Source organism: Aythya fuligula, chromosome 16 (genome assembly GCF_009819795.1).
Source record: "Aythya fuligula isolate bAytFul2 chromosome 16, bAytFul2.pri, whole genome shotgun sequence".
Taxonomy (NCBI): domain Eukaryota; kingdom Metazoa; phylum Chordata; class Aves; order Anseriformes; family Anatidae; genus Aythya; species Aythya fuligula.
In genome coordinates, this window is record NC_045574.1 from 2,362,225 (window position 1) to 2,386,264 (window position 24,040).

Here is a 24,040-nt window from a genome sequence, read left to right on the forward strand (position 1 = left end):
CTGCCGGCCATGCTACCCTGCCAGGGCTGAGCCTTCCCAGTGCTAGAGGGATAGAAGAGAACCTGGGGAAACTACGTAACGCACAGGAATGTCAGTGTTACAGACAGCAGCGGGGCTGGAGCAAGGATGCGTCGCTCTATCATTGGCTTGTTTTGGGGAGAGAAGAGCAAGAACAAGACAAAACACCAATCCCCCATGTGCTGCAGAGCCTCAGTCATTGTGGGCATCCCTCTGCTTTCTTCCTGGGAGACGGAACGGTGCCCAGCCTGGATTTCCTGTGGACACACGGCAGGGCCACGGGGCCTCCTCCCCTTGTTGCCTTCTTCGGTTGTGCTCTGCACGGGGCAGGCAGCGCCTGCTGGCTCCACGCCGATTCATTCTCCCCCTGAACGGGACAAGCGTAGGTGTGAAACAAATACCAGCTGTGTCTGGTAAGGTTTAAATCCAGGATCCTTCATGAAAATTGAAAGCAAACAGTTACAAGTAAAACTGATATGCACTATATTTTTGCTTCAGCATCACGCCTGGATACCTTTCATTTTGTTTTGTTATTCGTTCCTGGGACATCTCCTGTGCCAGAGCCATGAGCACTTGAGGATGCCACAAATGTCCCCTGGGTTACTCTTGGGCAGTGAGCAGGGGTGTCCCAGAGCTGGGCACCAGGTCGCTTTTATTAATACCTCCTGCTTCTTTTTCTTTTGGTTTTAATTACAATCCACCATCCCACATTGCTGTTAACACGTCTTTGTTGCTCTTTTTCATCTCTTGAGTGCCTCTTGAAGTTTAGGCTTTTGAATGCAAATGCATGTCCCAGGTGGCTGTGTTGGCCATGAGCTGAGTACTAGCAGGGATTTCTGATTCCTCACTCACATCCAATCAGCCAGAGGTACACGAATTATTTTAGAAGAGCTCTTAGGTGCAGAAATAGTTCTTGATGGTCTATTTAAGATTATTCTCGTTTTGTCCTTATTCCTTCTGACAGCTGCTGCTTCCTGCCCAACCTGAACTCCTCTCTTCACATAAAGCTCTCAATGCATTTATTCAAATATCACATTAGATGCTGATACGCAAACAAGCTCCTAATTTCTTGTGCTACCAGCCCATGAATTCATTCTCATCCTCTGTGCCACAGCATTAATACCCAGCTTTGGTGGCACTTGGATGTCGCTGCCCTTGTCTCTGGGGACGTGGGGCTGGCTGTGCTGGTTGTGTGCTGGATCAGGGGTTGGGGCTGGACCTGCCAGTGGGGATGAGCCTCCCGTGCTGCTTGGCTCCTGCCTTGCAATGGGGCAGGGTGCTGTGCTCGCATCCCTGGGCCCCGTGCCCACCCTGGTCTTTAAGCAGTTGAAATGGATGTGTTTTAGTGTGGATCACACCTCGCAGCAAACAAAGGGGTTTTATTAAAAGAGACGTGCAGATGAAAGATCCCAAAGCCTCCCAGGTCTCTCTCAGTCGTGGTGCTAAGGGAGGAAATTGCCTGCTGTGGCCTCAAGGAGCTCCTTATGTTGTTTTGGGGTGAATTGGAGCAGCTGTGAGCTCGTATGTGTGTGCCTGAAGCTGACATCTGTAGGATGTCATGTTTGAGGAACCCTCTCTAATCCATCAAAGAAAATAATCCACCTGCAAGGAAGCAAGCATGGATGATGAATAGGTGCTGAATTTGTGGGGTTTCTCACTAAAGATGGGATTTCCTGAATCCTGATTTTTTCCTCCATTCTCCCACCGCATCCAGCCAAGCTCCCTACATCACATACATGTAGGCCATTTTTTTAAAGGCCTGCAGTGCTTTTAAAACGTGCCATGCAGACAGGAGGGATGATGCTCCACATGGCTGGAGCCCGCATTTTCCTGCCCACCAATGAGTGTTGATCTCCACAATGTGCTGAGAGCCCCAGGCTGCTCCTCCTGATGCCCAAAAGACTGCAGCGTCCCCCAAAACATTGGGATCACCTCAAAGGAGGCTTTAGCTTAAGGGATTATACCAAAGAGGGAGTCCCACGAAATGTGGAGCAACCCCAATAAGGGGCTTCAAAGGGGCTGATGTTCAAGACATTTCATTGTTATTCTGGTCCCTGGAGCAGACCCTGAAGACCAGCAGGCATTTCTAACTGTGCACCTCCCTGTTTTCACACTTCTCTAGCTGTGTTCAGGACTTGCATCAAGGTTCTGCTTTGTTCCTCTACTCAAAGGCTGCCTCTGGACCTTTCCCATGGCCAAGCAGCATGTCTGGCCTTATGCTGGATTTCAGCTTGGTTTTGTGTGGGATTTCAGCTTGGCTTTGTGCGGGATTTCACCTCCTCCAGTGCCCCTTTCCCCATGCTGAGCACCCCGTGGCGCTGCGCTGGCGGTGATGCTCTCTGTGGCACCGGTGAATCCACCTCTGTGTGGGCACTGGCTTGGGGAAATGCATTCATTCACGGCTCACGAGGCTGTTGGAGCCTGCTCTGAACCTGCTGTGGCTCACCTCGGGTTTCTCCAAGCCCTGTCTTCTGAAGGGTGAGACCCCTGCTTGTACAGGTCTCACTTGGAGCTTCTCTGTGGGGCTGGGAGCGCAGCACAGCCCTGTGCTGGCCTTCAGGAGGATGTGATGCCCCTTGGGGATGCAGCAGTGTCCTGTCCTGCTGGGGACAAGGGGCAGAGGCACCAAGCCCCATGTGAGCAGCACTACAAGGGTGGCTGTGAGGGATCCTGCAAGGAGAGGAGGAACCCATCGGTGCTGACACCAGACTGGGTCTCATGCATGTGCCTTGTGTGTCCTGTGTTGATCAGCCCCATGTGTGGCAGCTGGATGGGGTCTGGGGGACATGCATGTCCTCAAAAATTCTTGCAAGTACTCCTGTGACATTGCATCTGATCCATGCCTTGTGTTGTCCTGTCCTGGAGGAGAATGAACAGCCCCTACTGGGAGCTGTTGGGGTTCTTGAGCATATCTCCAAATATCTCCACAGCTTTCTTAAGAGAGAGGAAAAATATGGAATTAAATCTCCTGCAGATAATGGGAAGGTGATGCAGGAGGGATGTGATAACTTCCATAGAGGCAGCAAATAGCATTTTTGAACTCCCTAAAGAATTGTTCCCATTACAACGGCAATAACCTAAATATTTCCAGAGCTCTGAATGGACTTTAACCATGTGATGTCCATTAAACTTAATGGGATTTATTAAAGTCTGTGGGATTTTTTGTTGCATCTCCTGACTGAAACCGAATGCAAGATTGCAGATATTTTGGCCTGACAGATTGTCTTCCCGTGTCCAGAAACTCATAAAAGGAAGATTTGGGACTGGACTTATACCGCTCTAATGTCTACTGCTCCAAAAAAATAATAATAAAAAAAAAGCAGAGCACCAAAAACCCTTGCACGTCTGCTCTTTCCACCCAGAGCAGCACATTTAAGCCCACGTTTAAACCTCTGTTGTTCCACGTTTCCCTTGCAGAGGTGCAGGCATGGTGTCAGGGGATTTAAGAGTTTGTTTTTGTTTCCAGCACAGGCAATGCTGCTGCCACCATCAAAAGCAGCTGTGATGACAAGAGGAGCAGAAATTACGAGAAGGCCAGTGAGGGCCGTGGAATGGGGCACTGAGCTCTGGCCTTCGCGGGTGGTGGGGAGACGCTTGAACAAAGTGATTTCTTCCAGTTCATCTGATGGAAACTGGATGTGTGCTCAGCTGAGTTGCTCGGCCTACAGCGGTGGCTTCTCTTCATGATGTGCAGATGTTGAATGAACTGCTGCCCCGGGGGGAACACCGGGGAGAATGGGCTGGCCCAGCACATCCCAGCAGGGCCGGGACAATTTACAGGGAGTGACTGCATGGGGACATCATGGAAAAGACATTCCCAGGGAGGCTGGGTGCGACTACTTGACATTCATTCAAGAGCTAACGAGACCTGACAGGTTATTTTGCATCGTGGATAGCAGGCCTGGAGGGGGGGGAACCACAAGTCCTTCTGTCCCCAGTGGGGCCTCTGCTCTGCCCTGCAGCCCGCTCCCTGCCACCAGAGCGTCTGGGAGGAGGCGCGGAGGTTCGGGTGCTGCTCTGTGCGCTGAGCACCCAGCACCCCACATACACCTCTGGGCACCTTCAGGCATGGGAAATGGGGTGGGAGGGCTGGGGGGGGCCAAGCCTGGCTGTGGAAAGCAGAGCTCAGGAGGAGGTGAGCGAGGCTTCCTTCCCTCTGTGGGTCCTGCACGGCAAAGCCAGCAGGATGCCTTTCACCTGCTCTATGGCCTGAAGGGGTGAAGGGGGAGGTGTGTGGCCCCCCTCCCCACCCCACTGCGCTGTCTTTGCCTCTTCATGAGGAGATTTGCTGCGTGGCTGCATACAGAACTCATCTAGCACAGAAAACACAGAAACTCATCTTGTTGAGGACCTCTCTGTAGCTAATAGCAAAGAGAATGGCCACACAGGGACCTGCATGAGCTTCCAAAGTCCCATCCTCGACAAAAAATCATTACCAAGACCAGAACAGTTTTGTGCTAGGAGGCTGTGACTAGGCTCTGAGGGCCCAGCACCCATTTCAGCACCACGTACAGGTACCCAGGCCCGGACTGGTTTCAGGCCAGCAAGGGCAGCACTGTGGGGATGGAGCAGGGACGCATCCTGCCCCCAAGGCACTGCGCCATGGCCACCTTCTAGGCCCAGCTTTGACCTAATGCTGTACTGATTTATGATCTCAGTAGCCAAGTGCCAAACACTCCAAATTGCTTCCTAATATTTTTTCCTCTTTCCCCCTTCCCGGGTGCACAGATGCTCAACAATTAGTCTGAACGTGCTGCTTTCCTCATCCTGAACTGACCCAGGGGCTGATGGATGCCCAAGCATCCTCAAACTCATCATGGACATGAACAGACCCAACAGGCAGCTTTGCCCTCCAGAACTGGATGATGACTTGGGCCAGGCTCAGCAGATGGCTTTTTGGGACCACAAAATTAAAGCCTGAAGTTGAGGTAGCAGCTGGATTCTCCTTGTGAGGTCACGGTTGCCCTTTGGACACAGTGCAGGTGCTGGGGTTTGGCTAATGAATGCAGCTGGCAATGCAGCGTGAGCTTTGCTCTGCTGGGGCAGTGGCTGTGGAGATGGCCAGAAGTCACAATGCTTTAGGGGCATTTATTCCTACTGCTGGCTTGTGCAAACTGGAACATTTGTCATGTTTTTCTAGCCTGTTATGAGCTGGACTAGTGCAAACAGCTAATGAGATTGAAGTTCTGGATTTGTCCTGCATTTGTCTCTTCCTGCACTGAATGAGTTTCCAGGCACCCAGAGGAAGAGCCACTGCGAGCCAGCTGCTTCGCTCAATGCCCCTTGTGCAAAGAAAAGGCAGTCCTGCAGGCAGAGCTGAAGCTCAGGCAGGGAAAGAAGGCTTGCTTGACTGAAACAGGAAAAAAAGTGTGTGTGTGTGTGTGTGTGTGTATGACAGAGAAGACAGCAAAAGCAAATTAGACTTCTTTCTTTTATTATACAGGATCATATATACAAGGTCACCTTTCTCCCAGACATCAGCATCGCAGTCAGTTCATAGCAAAAACCGCAGCTCATCTCTCAAAGCCTAGAAAACAGCTCTACAACGGCTCAGTACAACACAATGGATAAATTGTACAGGAACCAGAAAAAGGTAGGGGAAAGCACGGTTATCCCTTAATTCCTTCATGACTTATTCGAAACTAAGAAATGCAAATAAAACATTGTGCTTCAAGAGCCATGCTTGCTCCAGGATGGCCCTCTGGGCAGGGAAGCGTTGCCCCCATGACCTGTTTTCCCCTCCACCCTTCAAAGAGAGATGCTGTCCAGGAAGTCTGGCTTCGAGCGCTGGAGCAGAAAGCAGGAGTCCCCTTTCAGAGCACCCTGTACAATCAGGGGGCCACGTGGTTTGTGAGAGAGTTTCGCTGAGGAGGTGTGGGCACCATTCTGGACTCAAAGCGCCGATGTGTGTGTGTGTTTTGGGGGGGGTGGCAGACAGAGGGGAGATGGGCAGGACACAATTGCTCTGAATAAAGTGCTGTGTGAGTCTGTCCCATATACCTCTGAACTCAGAAAACTTCCATAAGCCCACGGAAGAGGAAGGAACAGGCCAAGAAAGGCTGAGAGACCTCTGGGGTGTTGTGGTATGAAAAGGCTGCCGCAGCCTTGAGCTCGCACGACGTGACATGGGTCAGAAGCAGGCTGAATTTGGACAGCAGAGGGGGGTACCAGCATGCCCACAGGTGCTGTGCTCGGGACATTCACCTGGACCACTGTGCCCAGGCGTGCTGCAGCTCTGCCAGACTGATGAGAGCCCTCGCCGCCAGGAGCAGGAGCCAGCATGCTGCCTCCTGGCCCCTCGGCAGGCATGGAGACCCAGGGGAGCTGGGGCAGGGGGTGCGAGCACCCAGGGGAAGGGGCTGGCTCCTCTGGCTGGGGAAGCAGGTAGGTCAGAGCCCTTCCAGGGGGCGGCGGGTCCAAAAGGATCTTATCCGCCTGTCTGACGTATGCTTGCATCTTCTCGTTCCTCAGGGACTTCCTCAGCCTTCCTATGGTGGTTTCCCAGTGGAGAACGAGGAGGCCAAACTGCTGAAGACAATGCAGGCTTTGTTGTCTTGCTGTCCCGCAGGCTCTTCTCACCTCCCCCTCTTGGAGCAGCACAGCACATGCACAGGCACCAGCTCCTCTCCGCCTGGAAGTGACCAGGTACCTGTGGTGGTGTGTGGGACAAGAGCCACAACAGGAGGTGGGCACTCCAGGAGCAGAGCTCACCCCACACCCTCTTCCTCAACATGACCTCAAGCGTAAGAACACAAATTGTCCGAACTGAGACAGTACTTTCCCCCAGTTAGCAAATGCTCTGTCTCTCACCTAGTATGAGAAAAAAAGTCCTTGTGGGGTTGGGCTTAGTTCTCCCTCCGCTCCTAGAAAAAGCCCTGTAGCAGCTCTGACTCATGGGGTGACACAAGTGCTCTCCCATTACCCAGTCAGTGGTGGGTACAGATTACAAAGGGTTTGGCCGCTGCCCGGGCTGGCTGCAGAGCTCTGAATCCATTGCAGAGGGTCGTGGGGATTCTCTGGGATGATGAGTTTTAGTCGTCTTTGCTTTACAGATGGATGGAGGATGTTGGGCCATGTGTCTCCTTTCGAATGCCAGGTAGAGATGACAGCAGCACTTCAATTTAGCTTGTCTTGCTCAGTGTGCCAGGACAGGGTTTAGTCTCGTGCTTTCCTCACACCATTGCTCACTGCTGCTCTGAATGGGCTGCAAGGAGAGACAAGAGGCAGTGATTAAAAAAAGGGTACATCATTTTCCTTGAACCTCAGAGAGGTAGTGTGAGACATAGGAAAGGGAGTGAGGAGCTGATCAGTGACCCAGCTGAGCAGCCAGGCTCAGTGCTAGAAAGCACAGAGGATCAGTGTGAAAGAGCATCTTCTGAAGCATCAAAAGATCCCAACATCTTGCATGGAATCAAAACTTCTGTTCAGAATCGGTCTCTAAAAAGTAGCGTGTGAGTTGTACCTGGTTACTGTAGTCTGGCATCCTCCACATCTGTGTAATGGCTGTTCTCCTGGAGGGAGAAGGGAAACAGAAACAGGAAATCACCACGTGCCCCCCTGCCCTGCCCGAGACACCGAGCTGTGTCACAAGCAGGGACCAGCTCGGTCCATCATGGGCAGGACAGCTGGCACGCTGCAGCAGGGTCAGATGCTCCATGGTGGAGGAGCTGCAGAACACACCAATGTGGAGACTGTGGGGAGCAATGGGAAACGACAATGCCAGGCAAAAACAGAAATTTCCTCTGATCCTTACGCTAGCAAGCCTCTGCCGAACAGACCTGGGATGTGTGATTCCTCCTTTGATTTTGAGGTCTGGCTGAACCTCAAAGGGACTGGGATGAAGTTGAGCCCACCTTCCCTTGGTGGTGTAAAGTCGGGTGTCTGATCAGTGCTGCTGCAGAGCCAGCACCTCCAGTGGGCAGGCTGCATGTCCCCAGGGAGGGTCTTAGGCCTGGGGCATGAGTGCTAAATAGTAAGCACTCATCATTGCTAGGTGAACATTTAGGCTGGATCCCTAGTCTTCACATGGCCAGGTTAAATGAGAAGCCCCATAATTAGCAAGTAGCTACAGCATGCGTATAACGTGGTACCTTGTTATGTGTGTTTTCACAGCTCTTCCTTGTTTTAGCCCTGTGAGAAGTTTATTTGGACCTGGGAAGGACCCACACTGGGAGCACAGTTCCTGTGGTTACTGGAACTGCCCAGGATGCTCAGGGGGAGTTGGTCTGCAGTGGCAAATCATGCACAATGCAGGGATTCTGCTGGTGAACAGAGAAACTGGTCCCAGTTTGCAGCACAGCTCATCGTCCAGAATAATACTCATAATATTCACCACTCCCAAGGCCACAATGACAGCACACCATGCTGAACTGGTCCTCACACAAGAGTGGGTTTGAAAATAAGGCACGTGAAAGTTGCCCTCCTGGAGCCATTCTGCAACATAAATCATTAAAAGAGTAAGGTGCTCAGCAGTAACATTTTATTTCCTACACAGGCTCCATTTTATGATGAACAGATGGAAATGGAGCCAGAAGGTTGTAGGTAATACCAGATGATCCAGAAGGAAAGGCAAGGGAGACCAGTCCCAACCCAGTTAGCAGCAGGGCGCTGGGGAGGGGAAATAGGTGTGTGCTATCGGGGAGCTCAGCAGGCCTTTTGCAGAGATCCTGCACGGGCAAAAGCCTGAGGACTGCAAGGCATGCAGAAGGGACAGCTGGAAACTGCTCACAGGAGCTGGGAATTGAGACTCTCAAGATGGGCAAGTGTGGAGGCTTGTGACTTCTGGCAGCAGAACAAAGGCTCCTCTGCCTGCAGAGCTGCAATTACAAAGCAGGTATAGTGCCCTGGGAACAGGCTCGTCAGGAAAACCAGGTGAGGTGGTGATTGCTCTGGGCAAAGGAAGGGCTCAGGTGCATGGGGACGTGCACTGGAATGGGAATGAGCCAGCTGAGAGCACATGGTTGAGGGGCAGGGGGCAGAACAATGTGGGCGACATCATGGCAGGCATCTGCTACAGCCCACCCGATAGAAAACCTGCTCTGATGTCTGGGGGAAGCCTCCTGGTTGGAGGCCTTCGTGCTCCTGTGGGACTTCATCCAACCTGGTATCTTCTGGGAAGTCAACAGGGCTGGGGGCAAGCAAGCTGGGAGACTTCTGAAAACATCAAGAAAGGTTTCCTGACACAGCTGATCAACAAGCTGGCTAGGGTCAACGAGGTGTGCTTCTTGACCTTCTTACCAATGAACACGGAAGAGCTGGACAAATATGTGATGGTGGAAAGAAGTCTTAGTGGCAGTGGCCATGAGACTGTGAAGTTGAGTATCCTGAGAGAAGTGACCGAGAGAAATAGCAGAAGCAAATCCTTGGACCTAAGAGAACAGATCTGGGGATGGTCAGAGATCTGCTTGGCAGAATCCCACCAGAGACTTCTCTGGAAGCCCACAGAGCCCAGGGCAGCGGGGCCACCTTCCAGCACACCTACCTTGGAGCACAGGAACAGCCCCTTCTGCTGTGCAGAAGGGGCAGGCATGGCAGGAGGATGAGCAGCAGACTCCAAAACAAGTTTTTTCCTACACAAAAAGCAGAACCCAGAAGGTGAAAGCAGGGCTGGGCCACCAAGGAGGAAGATAAAGCCAAAATTCCAGTGTGCAGTGGTGATGTTAGGAAAGCCAAAGGTAGGCAGAAGCTGGAACTAGTGAGGGATACGAAGGGCAACAGGAAGAGCTTCTGTAGGTACACCAGCAGGAAAAGGAAGGATAACAAAAATGTAAGCCCATGGCTTAGTGGGGCTGGGGACACAGGGACCTGCTGACAAAGCAGATGGAGAAGGCCAAGGTACTCAAGGCTTACTTTTCCCCCACGTTTTCCCTGGTCAAGTCTGTCTCCTGGCCTCCCAGGCCCCCTGAGCCTAGTGCTAGAGCCTGTGGGAATGCAATAGGAATGATGCTGTGGAGCAGGACACATGGGGATGGTTGGCAAGAAAGCAGCTTTGAAAAAAAAAAAAAAGACTTTGGATGCTGGCAAACAAGTTAGGCAGGAGTCAGCAGAATGTCCCTGGGGCAAAGACACCCTACCAAAGAGACCCTACCACATCCTGGGGTGCATCAGCTGGCAGGATGGGGGAAGAGACCTCCACAGGGCCCTTCCTACCTAAATTATTTTACAAGTCTGTTAGCTTTGGGCACAGCAGAGCTCCTTTTCTGACCAGCCTCTCTGGAAAGGGCACAAACTTGTTTTGGCAGAGGCCCCCTTCCTCCTCCTTGCTTGGGCCTGGAGTGTACATTTTGGACATGATTTCCCCAGCCAATGCTGGAGCCTTCACCAAGGCCAAGCAGAGATTTGTGTACAAAACCAGGCAGCCAACTTTACCCTGCAAGTAGGGCTGTAAAGAAGCATCTGTCCAGCTCTCATCACCTTCAGTGGATATCATGTGCTTGATTTCCTTGGGCTCTACAAAGCCCCTCACCCAGCTGTCCATGGACAGCAGAAGCTGAAGGTTATGCTGATGACTGTAAGCCCAAGAGATGTGGGATGAAGGAGCCACTCCCCAGGAAATTGAATGACTTCAAAGCTGCTGTGCTCTAAGGTGAGGAGCAAGATTTAAAGGACAGCTTTAAAGGACAGTTTAAGAAAACACTCCTGCAGATGAGCTCCACGGATTAACCTGCTCCATGCTGAGTACATCTGAACCTGTTTGATGATGGCAGTAAAATATTTCCAAATGCAATGTCACTTTAAAACCAGACAATTACAGAAAATCAGAAATGGTAGGGACCATTTAGTAGTGATTTTCATCTATCCCTAATGAGGATCAGCTCTTCTTAGAGACGGAGATGGAGAGGGACTAATTACAAGGACATACAGTGATAGGACAAGGTGGGATGGCATGGGGAACTGGATGGTCCTTAAGACCCCCTCCAGACCAAGCCATTCTGTGATGCTTAAATCACACCCAGTGGATGTCTGTCCATTCTGCATTCTCATCCCACTAATGGCAAGGTCCATGTTTTCTGTTGACAGTCTGTGAGCTGCTTTCTCATCATTAAGCTTTCCCCTAATTTCTACCATCTGTTTCCCTTGACATAATTTAAACCTGGCCTTCTTTATCCTAATTGACACAGAGATGGAGGCCAGCTTTTGCCTTTCTTCTTTACAGTGGTCTTTTATTTCTCCCCTTAACCAACTCTTTTCAGATTTAGCAGGGGTCACGAACTTAGCTATGAGGTCCCAGAAACTGAAACACTTGAAATATGTCGTTCAGATCCTACATCTGTCATGAGTATGGTGGGGTGAAGTGCAAGACTGCAATCAGCTGGCAGGAGTTCTGAGATCCTTGGCCATAGGCAGAGTGCTGCAGGTGTGAAGTGCTGTGTGGTCAGCCCAGCGGTGATGGGGTGAGGATGGAGAAGGGGATGGTGAGCTCCATCCTCACTTCTGCTGCCACCAGTGCTGTGGCACCTGGGAGTGGCCCACAAATCCTGCTCATTGGGTTCTTCAGCCCCTGTTCAGCGCAGAACTAAAGGCAATGGGGCTGACATGGATAAAATCAGGCTAGCCACGCTCAGAGAAAAGCGCTGCCCTTGCCATGGATGTACAGCTCCATGCACAACAGCTTGCTGAGACTTTATAACTACACTTGTGCAATTTGGTGCCCACAGACAAAAGGCCTTTGCAAATGCCCGTTTTAGGAAAGTGTGGTTAATACAGCATGGCCTGTCTTTGGCATATGTTTCAATTCATTCGAGATACACTTCCTCTGGAGCAAAGCAATTTACTTTAACCATTAATTAAATGTTGTGAAATCAAGGATAAATACAGTCCGAATTTCAGGAGCCAACTGTGTTTCTCCACCATTTGCTAGGTCAAAGCTTTTGCAAGCAGCTTAACAGATAGGAAGAACAAGCTGTGAACAATCATGGGATTAAATACAACAATTTCCTTTTAGGAAGGAAAAACTATTTTCCTGGGGGTTTAATACGTTACAGTAAAACTGTGGTCCATTACTGAACTCCCCTGGCTGGAGGAACGTAGCACCCAACTGCTCTTACCAGTTCATCTTCACACTCATCCCGTGCGAGCCCCTCTTCTTCTCCCTCATCCCCGTTCAGTGGCTCCTCTGTGTTGACCTCTGCCTCGGACGCTGTGTCTTCCTGCGAGACTTCACTTTTGCTGCCATCCACCTTCTTCCGTACCTCTGTGAGAAGAGACGAGCCAGCAGGATCAGGGGCTGGGCGAGGCAGTGGCTGCAGCCTGGTCAGACTCACCCAGAGGCCCCGGAATGGGGTCGGTGTGTAAATAATGGATCTAGGGTTTATTCCGCAGTAGGAAGCTTTGCTGCTTTTGAAGGAGCTGCTAGAAAGAAACCCAGGAGTGGGCCGAGCAGCCCAACTGGAGTGTGTGTGGGTGGCAGAAGTGACCCAAACAAGAAAGCAAATAAAAAAAAAAATAAAAACTGTTCTACAAAACAACAACAACAAAAAAACAACTCACAATTTTAAACCCAATTCCATAATTTGGGGAATTCTGGCATGTGATTTTGGCAGCCCATGTAACTGTCAGCAAAACCATTTTCTGAATCTTGACCATTTTTTTCGCAGTGATGCTTCAACACCACCTAGTATTTCTGTGATGTTTTCTCCTGAGAGACACAGATCGGTGTGTTCACTGAAGTCCATTGCTTCAGCTTTGAATTTCAATGACAAGAGAAGAGTGAAGTACCCTTAGAAAGCAGCACCCTCCCTCTCCAAGGCACAACTGAGAGCTTGGAGCTGAGAACTTAGCACTGAGCAGAATTTTAAGCTCCTCAGGGCAGGGACTTTTATCTTCGTGTTTGTTAGCAAAGTTCCCTTATCTGAGCTGGGGCTACAGAAACCTCCTGTACTGTGTCTGAGCACCCCCCAACCTGGATCGTGGGGGAGATGCTTCAGTGCTGGTGCCCAGGGGATGCTACAAGCTGTGATGGGTCTGAAGACCAGCTCTGGTGGCGTCTTTGCCTCAGGCCAGCCCTCAGGCACCTGCACGCACCCAACTGACCTGTGGACAGTTTCTGTTCCTCGGCAATCTGCTCCAGCCGGCCCAGCAGAGCATCGATGTTGGACTTGATCTGTGTCAGCTCAGTTTTGATCGTTTGCAGCTCACTGCACTTCACTTGGAAGGAAAGACAGACAGAGAGGTGTCAGCCAGCATGGGCTTTGCTGAAAGGGGGACAGAAACCTTGCTGAGAGCAGCAACGAGCTCTCCTGCACCACAGCCCCTCGACAGCTCGTCACTCCCGTTACAGCACTGGTGGTGACCGTACCGGGACAGTGCTGGGTGGCACGGCCAGGCCCCGGGCTGCATGCACATACTCACACTTCAGCTTGGCCGAGCTGTTGGCAATGGCAGCCGATCGGGAGAAGAGCTTGACGGGGAGTGTCGCCTTGACACGCCGGACAAGGGGGATAGTGACCCGCGGCCGCTTCACAGGGACCACCCTGGGCACTGGAGACACTCGGCCCCGGTACTCGAAGAGCCTGCAGGGGGGATGCAGAGGGTGAAGCAGGAGCCGAAGCACCCCCAGCCCAGGCCCTGCCAAGCCCGGACATCGGATGCCACTGCCAGAGCCTGTGTCCCCCCCACCTCGTGCCCCATGGCTGGAGCTGTGGCCTCTCTGTGCCGCCTGTCCCACAGAAAGCCCCTTTGGCTCAACCTCTCCAGCTCACCTGTCATAGAAGTCATCTCTGTAATAGTCGTAGTCGAAGTCGTAGCCGCTGCAGAAACAGAGTCAGGATGGCACACGTTAATTAACGCCAATAACGCACCACCACATCCGCCCCACCGCCATGCTCCTGACTGGCCACGGGGAGAAAGCCTAGCCTGGAGAAAGATTTGGGGCTGAACACACTGGAGATGTGATGTTGGCATGAACCTCGCTATCTGGAGGAGAAACAAGAAGTGCAGATGGATTAAAAGCTACGAACTGGGGCTGGGAACAAATGTCCACCAACCCCCTGAGGGGGTGTCCATGTGATGGCTGAGCCTGGGTAGCTCCTGGGGGCCAGCTCTCCATCTCCAGGCCACCTTGTGGAGAACTTCAACTGATGGATTGCACTGGTAATTGTGGAGGCCAGTAATTGTGGAGGCCAGTAACACGCTGTAATACATTGGTTTAACTTGTTCTCAGGGCACTGCTGATATCCTTCCATTTTGTGTGGTGGGACTGCACCTGTGCCAGGAGGACATAGCTTTACCTGCTCTACCTGGGTGGTATTCTTCCATACCATATGTAATGGTTGGGGGAGAAGTCAGGAAGAAGGGGGTATTTATTAATTTAACATTTTTGCTATCAAGGATTTTTAAACCTCCCTCCTCTCAGCAAGACCCTGTCCACCTCCTGTTCTCTTAGGCTTGAGCTGCATTTTAACCCAAGGTCACACCAATACATTTCTCACCTCTGACACTCCCTGGAGACCCAGTAATGTGTTTTCTCTCTTGCTGCAGCTGATTTATTTATTTATTTTTTTTTTCACAAGGCAAGACAAAACAGGTGATTGCAGAGGGCAATCACAGCTCTTCAGAGTGCTCTTGTGCTGGCTGATGCCCCAGCACACTTGCACACTGTGGAAGAGTAACGCTGCTGAACAGAGCAGGTAACCCCCAGCTGGGCACAGCATCTGGTTCCCTTGTGTGCTGCTGCCCGAATTGCTGCTGCTTTATGAGGAAGTTATGCTGACATTCCCTCTGCTCTGCTCTGAACAAAGAGAATCAGCCCCTGGAAGCAAAAGCTCTGTCCTGTGTCATGAAACTATTTAGTGGCTTATAAATAAACAACACTAATGGGAAGAAGGAGATAGCGATGGGAAGAGGGAAGGATGAGCACTCAAGTATGTAGCATGGGGGGTAAAGTTGGTGTCCTGCATCTCAGGCAAGAAGTGACAAAAAGGCTGGCTGGCTGGCTGGCAGGAAGCGTGGCTCATGTTGGCCCAGGACATCTGTCCTGCCTACACTGGCACTGGGCTTCCCACCTAATATTTTGGTTTCAGCAACCGGCTGGTTTCCAGCATGGGACTTTCCCTGTTCCTTGGATGCCCCCTGAGTTCCCTGATCACCTGAAGCCACGTGCAGGGACAGCCTGTGCCTCTGGGGACCCAAAACACACCTCTGGCTGGCTGAGGACAGCTGGTCTCCCTTGGAGCCAAAGGGACTTGGTGCAAGTTACAGACAACGAGGCAGCATTTGCACCTACTGTCTTTTTTGGCAGCTGGAAGTGTTTTTGTGCTGAACCTTGTCTCCAAGCAGATGCTGACCCACTGACCATCTGTGGCCAGCTCTGCGCCTGGGCTAGGGTGCTGGGTGCGGGTTCCTGTTGCCGAGCACTGAGGGCAGGGAAGGTGTGACTACAGAGCAGTTATCTCCAAAAGCCTTCCAAATTCGATTTCATCACAAAAAAAAAAAAAAAAAAAAAAAAAAAAAAAAAAAAAAGCCATTTTGCTGAAAGCCTCAGCATAGATGAATTAGATTAATTTCAGAATTTCAGCATATTTTCAGCCTTGGCACCCTCCCTTTCTGATATGACTTGTGGACACAGTACCTGCTGGCCTCAAAGAGGAGAAACAGCTGTCCCAGCAGCCTTCCATCCAAACTCTGCGTGATCTGCATTTATTCCTTGGTATGCTTTTCTCAGCTGAAAGGCAAAGGCAATTCCTACCACGCCAACTCTTGCTGGAATGTAACCAGCGTGTTCATACGGACAGAGGAAATATGTTTTCATGTGGCATTTCAAGACTGATAACTTGATTTTCATTTGGCCCCAGGATGAAACTTGGAGATATAGAAAGTGCTATAGAACAGCAGCTCCCCTCAGAACTTCAATCTATTTTAATCACCAAGTATGTTTGACTCCAATTCTGTCTGAATCCAATAAACACAGAATCAAATCAAAATAGGATGTCATTTGAAAGGAAAACTGAACAAGGGTGCTTCTACAATGTCAGGCTCTCACTCTTTTTCTTTCTTCAGGTGCAACTGAAATAAAATTGATACAGTTCTGTAATATTTATCAAACCTGACGGGCTCTGTTGAAGCGCTTCTGGCTAGCTCTAACAATGCCACCAATATTCTTTGTATCCACAGGCAGGAGAAGACAGTGGTAACCTCTCTGTAAAGGTCTCACAGACTCCGAGTGGGAAGAAGCTGGACCACCTCTCGCTGGGAAGCTCACTTGAGACCATGAGGCAGCTTTAGACCATTTCCTGATGAGAAATACAAAGCTTAGAGGGAATTTGGCACAACTGTGAAACACCCTCAGTGCTGTCATGCTTCTGAGACTCGTCCCAAGCTGGCTTTTCCTCCAGGCCACATTAGTTGGGGTGTGGACACTGGGCTCAGCACACGGCTGGCAACTCCTGGACTTCTGACTTCCCCAAAACCAGAGGGATTCATCTCGCTGAGCTTCAGATGCTGGGAATGTAATCACATAAATCCAAGCCAGAGAGCAAGAGGTAGTTCCAGGTCATGGCTTATCCCAGCCAGAGGCAGACATCTGCCATGATGCCAGGTGAACTGCACTGAAGAAAGACTTTTTTATCCAGCAAGCACAAAGGGAGCCCAGACAACCAGACCGCATGAAAGCCTCAACAGCGTAGAAGGCTGAAGGTATGTGAGATGAGTCTGTCTTAGACTCAGGGCAGCATGGGATGGCAAAAACTCTGACCCCAGCCTCTTTCAACACCTGAAAAGTGTGACACAGCCCTCAAAGAAGAAGGCAGTGGGCTTAAGTCAGGGATTTTTCTGAAGTCTGTGACTGTGGGATGCTGCTATAACATGAGTCAGGTCACAGCTTAACAGACAAAGCCAGTCCTGCAGGAGGCTGTGGAAGGAGGGAGGCAGTGGCTGGGTGCCTTTACCTGCATCCTTGGAAGTCAGGTGCAGAGCAAAAGGCAGGGCTTCCAACAGAAAAATACGAGTAAAAATCTAGCTTCAGTGGTTTACCTGGAACCTGTGTGCTGATAATTTCACAGCACATAAGATACACCTTCCTGAAACAGATGGATCATTATTCAGCGAACTGGCAGGGCCTCCTTTGTGTACAGGAATAATTTCTGCCGTGTTTCAGTCAGCTGGTGACACTGTGCCCTTTACAACTAGAGCAGGGACAATCAGAGAGAGAGGCAGCAGAAGCCTATAAGGCCATGTCAAGTAGCGTGATGCTTCCAGCTCATGATGCTTCTTCTGCATTGTTTTCCTACAGCAATTAAACAACATTTATAAATGACTCACAAAGGTTCAAAATCCACACATTTCCAATTGAAGGGGAATTGTTTTTAGGTGCTGCATTTATATTACATTTGTAGTGCTGTTTCTGAGCACGTACCTGAACAGTAAATGTAAAGCTGAGTGGCTGTGCTTTTAATTACCTGGCTGACAGCCCTGCACTGATAATCGCAATTGACATGTTGTGCTCTGCTCAGATCCTCCTATTAACGATTGCATAATCTTAATTATTGCAGTAGTAGAAACAATATCTGCTGAAACGCTACTTGGAATATCTAGCCATAATTAAATAGCGAGCTTTTAAAATCCTGCACATCTGGTATGAGATTCTTTACTCCTGCAACTAGCTGAAGTAGCAGGAAGCTGGGAGAGAAATACTAGAAGGGAACATGGCAATTCCAAGATGCTGGGTCTGCAGAGGTGCTAGGACAGCGTGCACCAGTCCTCTTCACCAGTGCTGGACCCGACGGTGCCATTGCCCACCTCCTGCTCTGCCCTGGGGTTGCTCCTCAGCCCTGTGCATGGCTTTGGCACCAGGGCTTGCAGGGCTGTCACTGGTCTGAGCACCACAGCTGAGACGTGGGAGGAGTGGGTCTGCTGGCTGCAGGTGGTTCGACACCAGCTTTTTGACTGCAGTGGGTACAGCAAAGGACACAGATGCCAGATGGGCTGCGAGGTCGTTGTCCACTTGCATCCACGGGCTGTGAAGGTGTCTGCGGCAGTTTGTGTCCACCGAGCTGCTTGGCACTTAGCGGCCCTTGCAAGACTTGCTCAGGTTGTCCCAGATCTTGCTGTCCTCTGGCTACAGAGCAACATGGGCACCACCACCACTGGGACGGGCAGGGACCCTTGCTGAACCACAGCACTGCCCACCCCAGCGCCCCGCAGCTGGTCCCAGGGCAGAGCCATCTTCTCTGCACAGCCCCCAGCGAGGAGCAGCCAAAGCACAGCGTGGCAGGGGCACCGGCACCGACCTGGCTGTGGTCCAAAATGCCCCAGGAAACCCTGTCTGGACGTGTGCTAGGCAGGTGAAAAATGTCCTGCCAGAAGGCAAATGGTTTTGAGACATAGCATGTGAAGACCTGGGGGACATGGTCAAAAGACAAGCTCGTTTTGCAGCCAGCCTCGCTAACTCTTTTGCAGCATTTCCAAGCATGTCTGTGTTGAGCAGCAGTGGCCAGGGCACAGGTTGGGAGCACGGAGGGGATGTTCTGTGTGCAAGGAGATGCCCAGGGAAAGGCACAGGCTGAGGGAGGGTGGCCCTGAAGGGATCGAGGCAGAACAGTGATGGCAGCAAGGCTTTACACTGACTGAAGGTCTAGGTTTTGTAGAGGCATCTGAGAAAACTCATGATGATGTGAACCTGGGGTATATTTTACCTGCTAGAGGTAGATGGGAGGCTACATCCCAAGGGATTTCCACTAAACACCCAAATATTACCCTGGGGCTGATGGATCAAATAAGACTGCCACTGTTTTTACTTCCTCTGTGTCCACAATGAGATAACCCTTGCCTTCCCTTCTGTAGTACTTGATTCTCTCATGCAGAGTTAGGCAAAATAAATTGCAACCATTGCAAAGCTGATCTTAGGTGTTTAACACAGCACTTCTATAAATGACAGCACTGTGATTTTTGATGTCTAACATTTAGAAAAATTTATGTCGGTTAGGAGAAGCTATAACCATGGCTCACTGCAAACCTGGATTCCTGGCTTTCCACAAGATATCGTAAGTTTTGCTAGTCCAGATGGCAAAGTTTAAATCTGTCACCAATCTGGGATGAAATATTGCTGAAGCTCAGAGCAGTGTAGTTCTCTGGCCCATATTTTAGCATATTCTTATTTGTGGGAGTAAGCAAACTTCTCTCTCTTCTTCTACATGACAGCCTGGAAGTCTGAAATACTGGTCATTTCAACAGAAGAGGATTAGTAGTCAAGGCATGGGTGAAGAGTAAATGCTGACAAAAAATGCTCTTTATCACATGATGTATGGAATGAACTGATTTGCAGTATGGCTACCAGCACCACGCAAGTCATGCATGTGCAAATAAATAGAAGGATTTGTGTCACTTCCATCTCCATATGTCAGTGTGGATGATATACGGATGCACATTTTCCCCCTGTAAATCCGGAGGGCCAAGCTCTGGCTAAGGGTGGCATCCACAATAAGCCTCCTGAGTGATTTGCAGCCAGCGTGAAGTGCACGAGACCCAGCTCGAAGAGCTTGGGATTTCAGCACAGTTTTCTGGGGTCTTTTGTCTCAGGGTGTTTTTGCAGGTGGAAGCTCTTGGACTGGCAGCCCAGGTACCCCATGCCATCTGCCCAAGGGAAACCTGTTGGAAATGGGTGATGCTGCTCCCTCTCCCAGCATTTCTTCCCTCCTTGTAGCTAGGGAGACAGAAAACAGCTGAGCCAATGCCAGCCACATGGGACACCCACAAGCTGCCTGGGGTGGCCCCAGTCACCCTGGGAGCCAGGCAAAAAGAGAAGCTGGGTTCGCTGGGGCTGCTGGACCACGGGATGCAGGGGGCAGATGTCATCCTCTCGGCTGGGTCTGGCCAGTCAAGAAGTCCTATGAGCCCAGGTGGGTGGAAAAGTGGGGAAGGAAGTGCTGGTCCTGGATGGCAAGAAATGTTCGCCTGCAGAGAAAGAACTCAGCTGCGAGGCCCAGGGAAGGACTCAGCAGGTGCCTTGGGGGTGTCATGGGAGGGTTTCGGAAGCTCTGGAGGGTTTGCCTGCATCAGAAGCACGTTGCCACTGCTAAGGTTTGCCATGTACTAGCACACTGGTGTTGGGCTGAGTCTGGATCACAGTTTTTTCATTTCTCTTTATCCCTCTCACTTTTCTTTTTATAGAAAAAGCCACAGTTCTCTCATGATTTTCTTTTGTTATAACACCCACCTATAGCACTGATACTAATTTTATTCCCAACATCACACATTCTAAATCCTGACTCAGTGCCCCAGTCTCCATACCATGAAACTGGTACAAAAATCACGAGAATTTATAAATAAAACACATTTGGGGATCTTGTTATTTGGTTTTTGGTTCTCGAACCTGTGGGGCATTCTCAAAATACCTTTTTAATTTTCCTTTCTGAACCTCAGGAGCAAGAACATAATGAATTTCTCCCATGCTCCCACTACTCCAGGCTGTGAGGCTTCAATGAAAATCTCCAATTATTGTGAGAATTATGATGAAGTCTCTAGAGGTGGCAACAGTGACATTGAAGGCTCTCTGTCATCTGTGACACCCTACGTCTCCCACAGACCTATGTCATGTACCATTGTCCCTTCTGTCCCTTGTTCTCTGCCCTCTTCACTGCTGCTGCCAGCACAGGTTCCCTCAGGGCCTCTCCTGGCCACCTCCCTGGTCTACCTCCACTTGTTGCTCCAATGCCTTCCCATCTTCTTCCTTTCTTGTCTCCCTTTCTGTGTTATTCTTCTCTTGCCCTTTTCTCCAGCATCTTTCCCTAAATTACCCCTGTTGTCCCCAACACCTGGCAAGTGCCCCTACTGCCTGCGCTCCTCCAGTGTGCTCCAGCCCCAGCAGTGCCCAGGGCCAGGCCATGCCCAGTTGCAGTCTCACAACACCATGGGTCTCGGCCAACCCTGGGTCTGCCGTGTGGCCTCCTGCTGGCTCTTCTCCCTTCAGCCTAGCCCTGAGGGGTGTTGCAAAGGCCAGGCTCAGAAAAGGCCACGGGAGGAAAAAATCTGACTGTGCACAAAAGGCCTGGGGGGCAGTTCAGGAAAATCAGCCCTGGCCAGAAGGAAATACCTGCCCGGAGACCTCACTGCAGGGAGGTGGCATAGCAGAGACCTACCTGTATAACGCGGAGGCTGCTCTCTTCAGCCCTTTAGGTCTGTTGGGTTTGGGCTCCCCGGCCATGTTGATATCTGCAATGAACAAAGCTGTAGCATTACACGGCTGTGCCCAGCGGGAGCCGTGCCCGGCCGCGCATCAAGGCAAGGTCAGACAGACCCACTGCACTCCTGTCTGCCTTTAGCTGGTCCCTGCCGGGCACGCATTCCCGTACTTAGCCAGCCTCTCCTTTTTGTTTTACAAAACTTCTAAGCACTTATTTTCAAAGTCAAGCTCCCCAGACACGATCTAACCCGTGTACACAAATTCAGGGCAGGCTTTCCAGGAGAACTCAGCGCTGTTGTGATAAGGCAGAGACTACAGAAAACTGCTGCATGCTGCTAACTGGTAGTTATGATTTACCCCTTGCTCCTTCTAGAATAAAAAATGAATGTTAAGGACAAGCCACCCAGGCATGGCTTTGGACTGGGCCGCATTAAAAGGTGCACAGAGTGCAGGTGCACGCCTGCAGGCACCCCAGTTGATCTCGCGGGCACGTCTTCAATGAGGGAAGCTGAGAATGAGCTGCTCTAATCTGCAGAGGAAATTCCTCTCCTCGGCTTCGCTGTCAAATGTGCTTTTGACGTGAGAATAAAGAGGCAGAGCCAATTTCATGCAGCCTGCAAAGAGCCTGGCAATCCAGTGCTGAGAGTGACCATGGGTCAGCCTCTGTATAAGCGCCTCTGGGCAAGGCAGATTCAAGCACACGAGGCTGGATGTCCTCAGGTAGACCCAGAAGTACTGCTTGCATGGGGCTGGGCATGGGCTGCCCCACAGCACTGGTGCAGGTCTGTGTGCTCAGCCAGCTGCATGGGCTGCAGCCTCTGAGATGGACTTGAGGATGTACACCTGGGGCTCAGGGCTTGTGGAGCTGACATTGCCAGCTGGGGGATTTAAGTTCTCACCTCTTCAGGACTTGCAGGATGCGCTGTGAAACTCAACAGCTTTACATCCCAGTCCTACCAGTCACTGCCTTTTTCACGCTGCATGAAGTGAGCACAGGACTTCATGGGGAAATAATGGGGCCCAGTTGGGCTGCTCACCATCAAAATAAACAGCTGGCAAAGTGACCAGAATTAAGTGCTCATTTTCTTTGCGGCCTTTCACCCTTCATCCTTCACCCAGAAGAGTGTTGAGCCTGAACAGGGACATGCATGGACACAGGACAGCTCTGTGGGCAGCTGCTGCCAGTGTGGGCCTGTTGGAGCAATGCAGTGCTTTTGGCAATGCTATAAAGGAAGAGAGGAATAAACTCTTCTTTGGTGCATCCCAGAACACATCCCTGTTCAGCTCCAGTTCCCGCGCTGTGAACCCTTTCTGCTGTCAGGGTGCATCTTGCCAGCTGCCAGTCACTTTTCTTGCACAACGGAGAGCTGATGACAGCACCATGCTGATCAACACCCTTCAAGGGAGATGCAGCGGAAGCCCAACGGTGGATAATGACAACAATTAGCTCAATTTGTTGGTATGCGCTGCCAGAAATAGCACTACAGAGCCTTCATCAGGGCATGCAGTCAGAGCAGGAAATTTGTACTTTCAACCCGTAGTGGTGATGAGAAGTAAGATCCCCCAGGACTCCCTTGACAGTGAACAAGGAGAGACAAGAGCTCAGCATGCACACCAGCCTGGACAGATTTTGCAACCCATTGCCATTCTGGCTCCCTCCTCAGCATCGCTGTATCCATCTGCTCAGCCCATGGCGGTGTATGTCCCCCCTGCTCATAACCCGGCATCTCTGCCCACACCGAAAGCGGAGGTGGCAGGGCGAGCTTACTGGTGTGGATCCAGATTCCAGTGCAGAGCTCCCCCACTGAAATGGTGATGGGCTCCTGCAGTGGCTGGGCTGTCCACACAGGTAGCCAGGAACTGCCTGGCAAAGCAGTCCGTGACCCAGGATGGGCTACAGATGTGGCTTCCAGACACCTCCATTTCATGATGCATCTTGCTGATCAGTTAAAATGGAAGCCTGACAGTTTGCCTGTCCGCTGACCAAAGGAAGAAGAATCAAAACGAAAAGATGGAACAAATGCTACTAGACCACCTAGCTTGAGAGCTGACTTTATGTGGGAGGAGACAGCTAGAAAGACAAGCTGCTGCCTTGCTCATTTGTTCTGCCATGGCACCAGAGATGGCAGGGAGACTGCCGCTGGTGCTCGGGAGCAGGAGCCACTGAGAGCCACAGCCCTCCACCTGAGGGGCTCTGCAAGTCCCGGCTTTTCTACAGTCTATTTCAAATTTCCTGCTCTGACTGCAAGAGCCCTAAGGGGAAGCTGGGTGGAATACATCCTCCTTGGATTATGCAAACTGTGCCATGTAGTGCCAGCAGAACCAGGATACCACAGCTGGGGCCTGGCGTGCAGGAGTGGCTCTGGCTTTGGGTGGGGATGCTGTCCTGCCGAGGGACCTGCTGGCAGTGGGGACAGGAGGCACTGCAGCACGCCTCTGCCCCAGTACCCAGTGGGGGTGCTTTGCCCTGCACCGGGCACTGTCCTGAGTGTGTGGGTGGTGACTCCCCACGCAGGATGCAGCTGCGATGGTTTGTGCCTGCACTGGATGGAGCTGGAAAGGGACATCGGTTCCAATAGCCATGGTGTCACAACTCACGATGCACATCCAGAACCCTCCTTTTGAAGCTTGACAGTTCTGGTTGTATCCACAGGTTCTGGCTTGAAGATGCCTGCCAGGGCAGGAAGCAGGTGGGCTGGGGAGGGCAGTCCTACCACAAAAAGAGGCAGAGGCAGCCTCTTCAGCAATGTGCCTACTGTGCCCCCTGTCTGTCCGATCCCATCCTTCCTCTCCACATCAGCACAGCCTATGGGGCTGTGACCGCCTCTTTCTGTGCCTTCTTTCACGGTACACTTTCAGAGGCATCTCTTTCTTCAGCACGGTGCCCACGTGCTGTCTGCCTCCCAG

The 24,040-nt window shown here is 51.2% G+C and overlaps 1 protein-coding gene across 3 annotated transcripts in view; it reads right to left on the reverse strand.

Moving 5' to 3' along the window:
* Positions 1-5,435: 5,435 nt before the first annotated feature.
* The window catches only part of RALY (RALY heterogeneous nuclear ribonucleoprotein), a 117,396-nt gene continuing 98,791 nt past the window's right edge, over positions 5,436-24,040 (reverse strand). For all 3 annotated transcript variants that reach the window (XM_032198318.1, XM_032198315.1, XM_032198316.1), the window contains exons 4-10: positions 21,090-21,162; positions 13,719-13,766; positions 13,369-13,529; positions 13,051-13,164; positions 12,066-12,211; positions 7,481-7,529; positions 5,436-7,222 (exon numbers count right to left, since the gene is read on the reverse strand). In XM_032198318.1, coding sequence (XP_032054209.1) covers positions 7,485-7,529; positions 12,066-12,211; positions 13,051-13,164; positions 13,369-13,529; positions 13,719-13,766; positions 21,090-21,162 — 587 coding nt within the window. In that variant the 3' untranslated portion in view covers positions 5,436-7,222; positions 7,481-7,484. The remainder of the gene's footprint in view (positions 7,223-7,480; positions 7,530-12,065; positions 12,212-13,050; positions 13,165-13,368; positions 13,530-13,718; positions 13,767-21,089; positions 21,163-24,040) is intronic.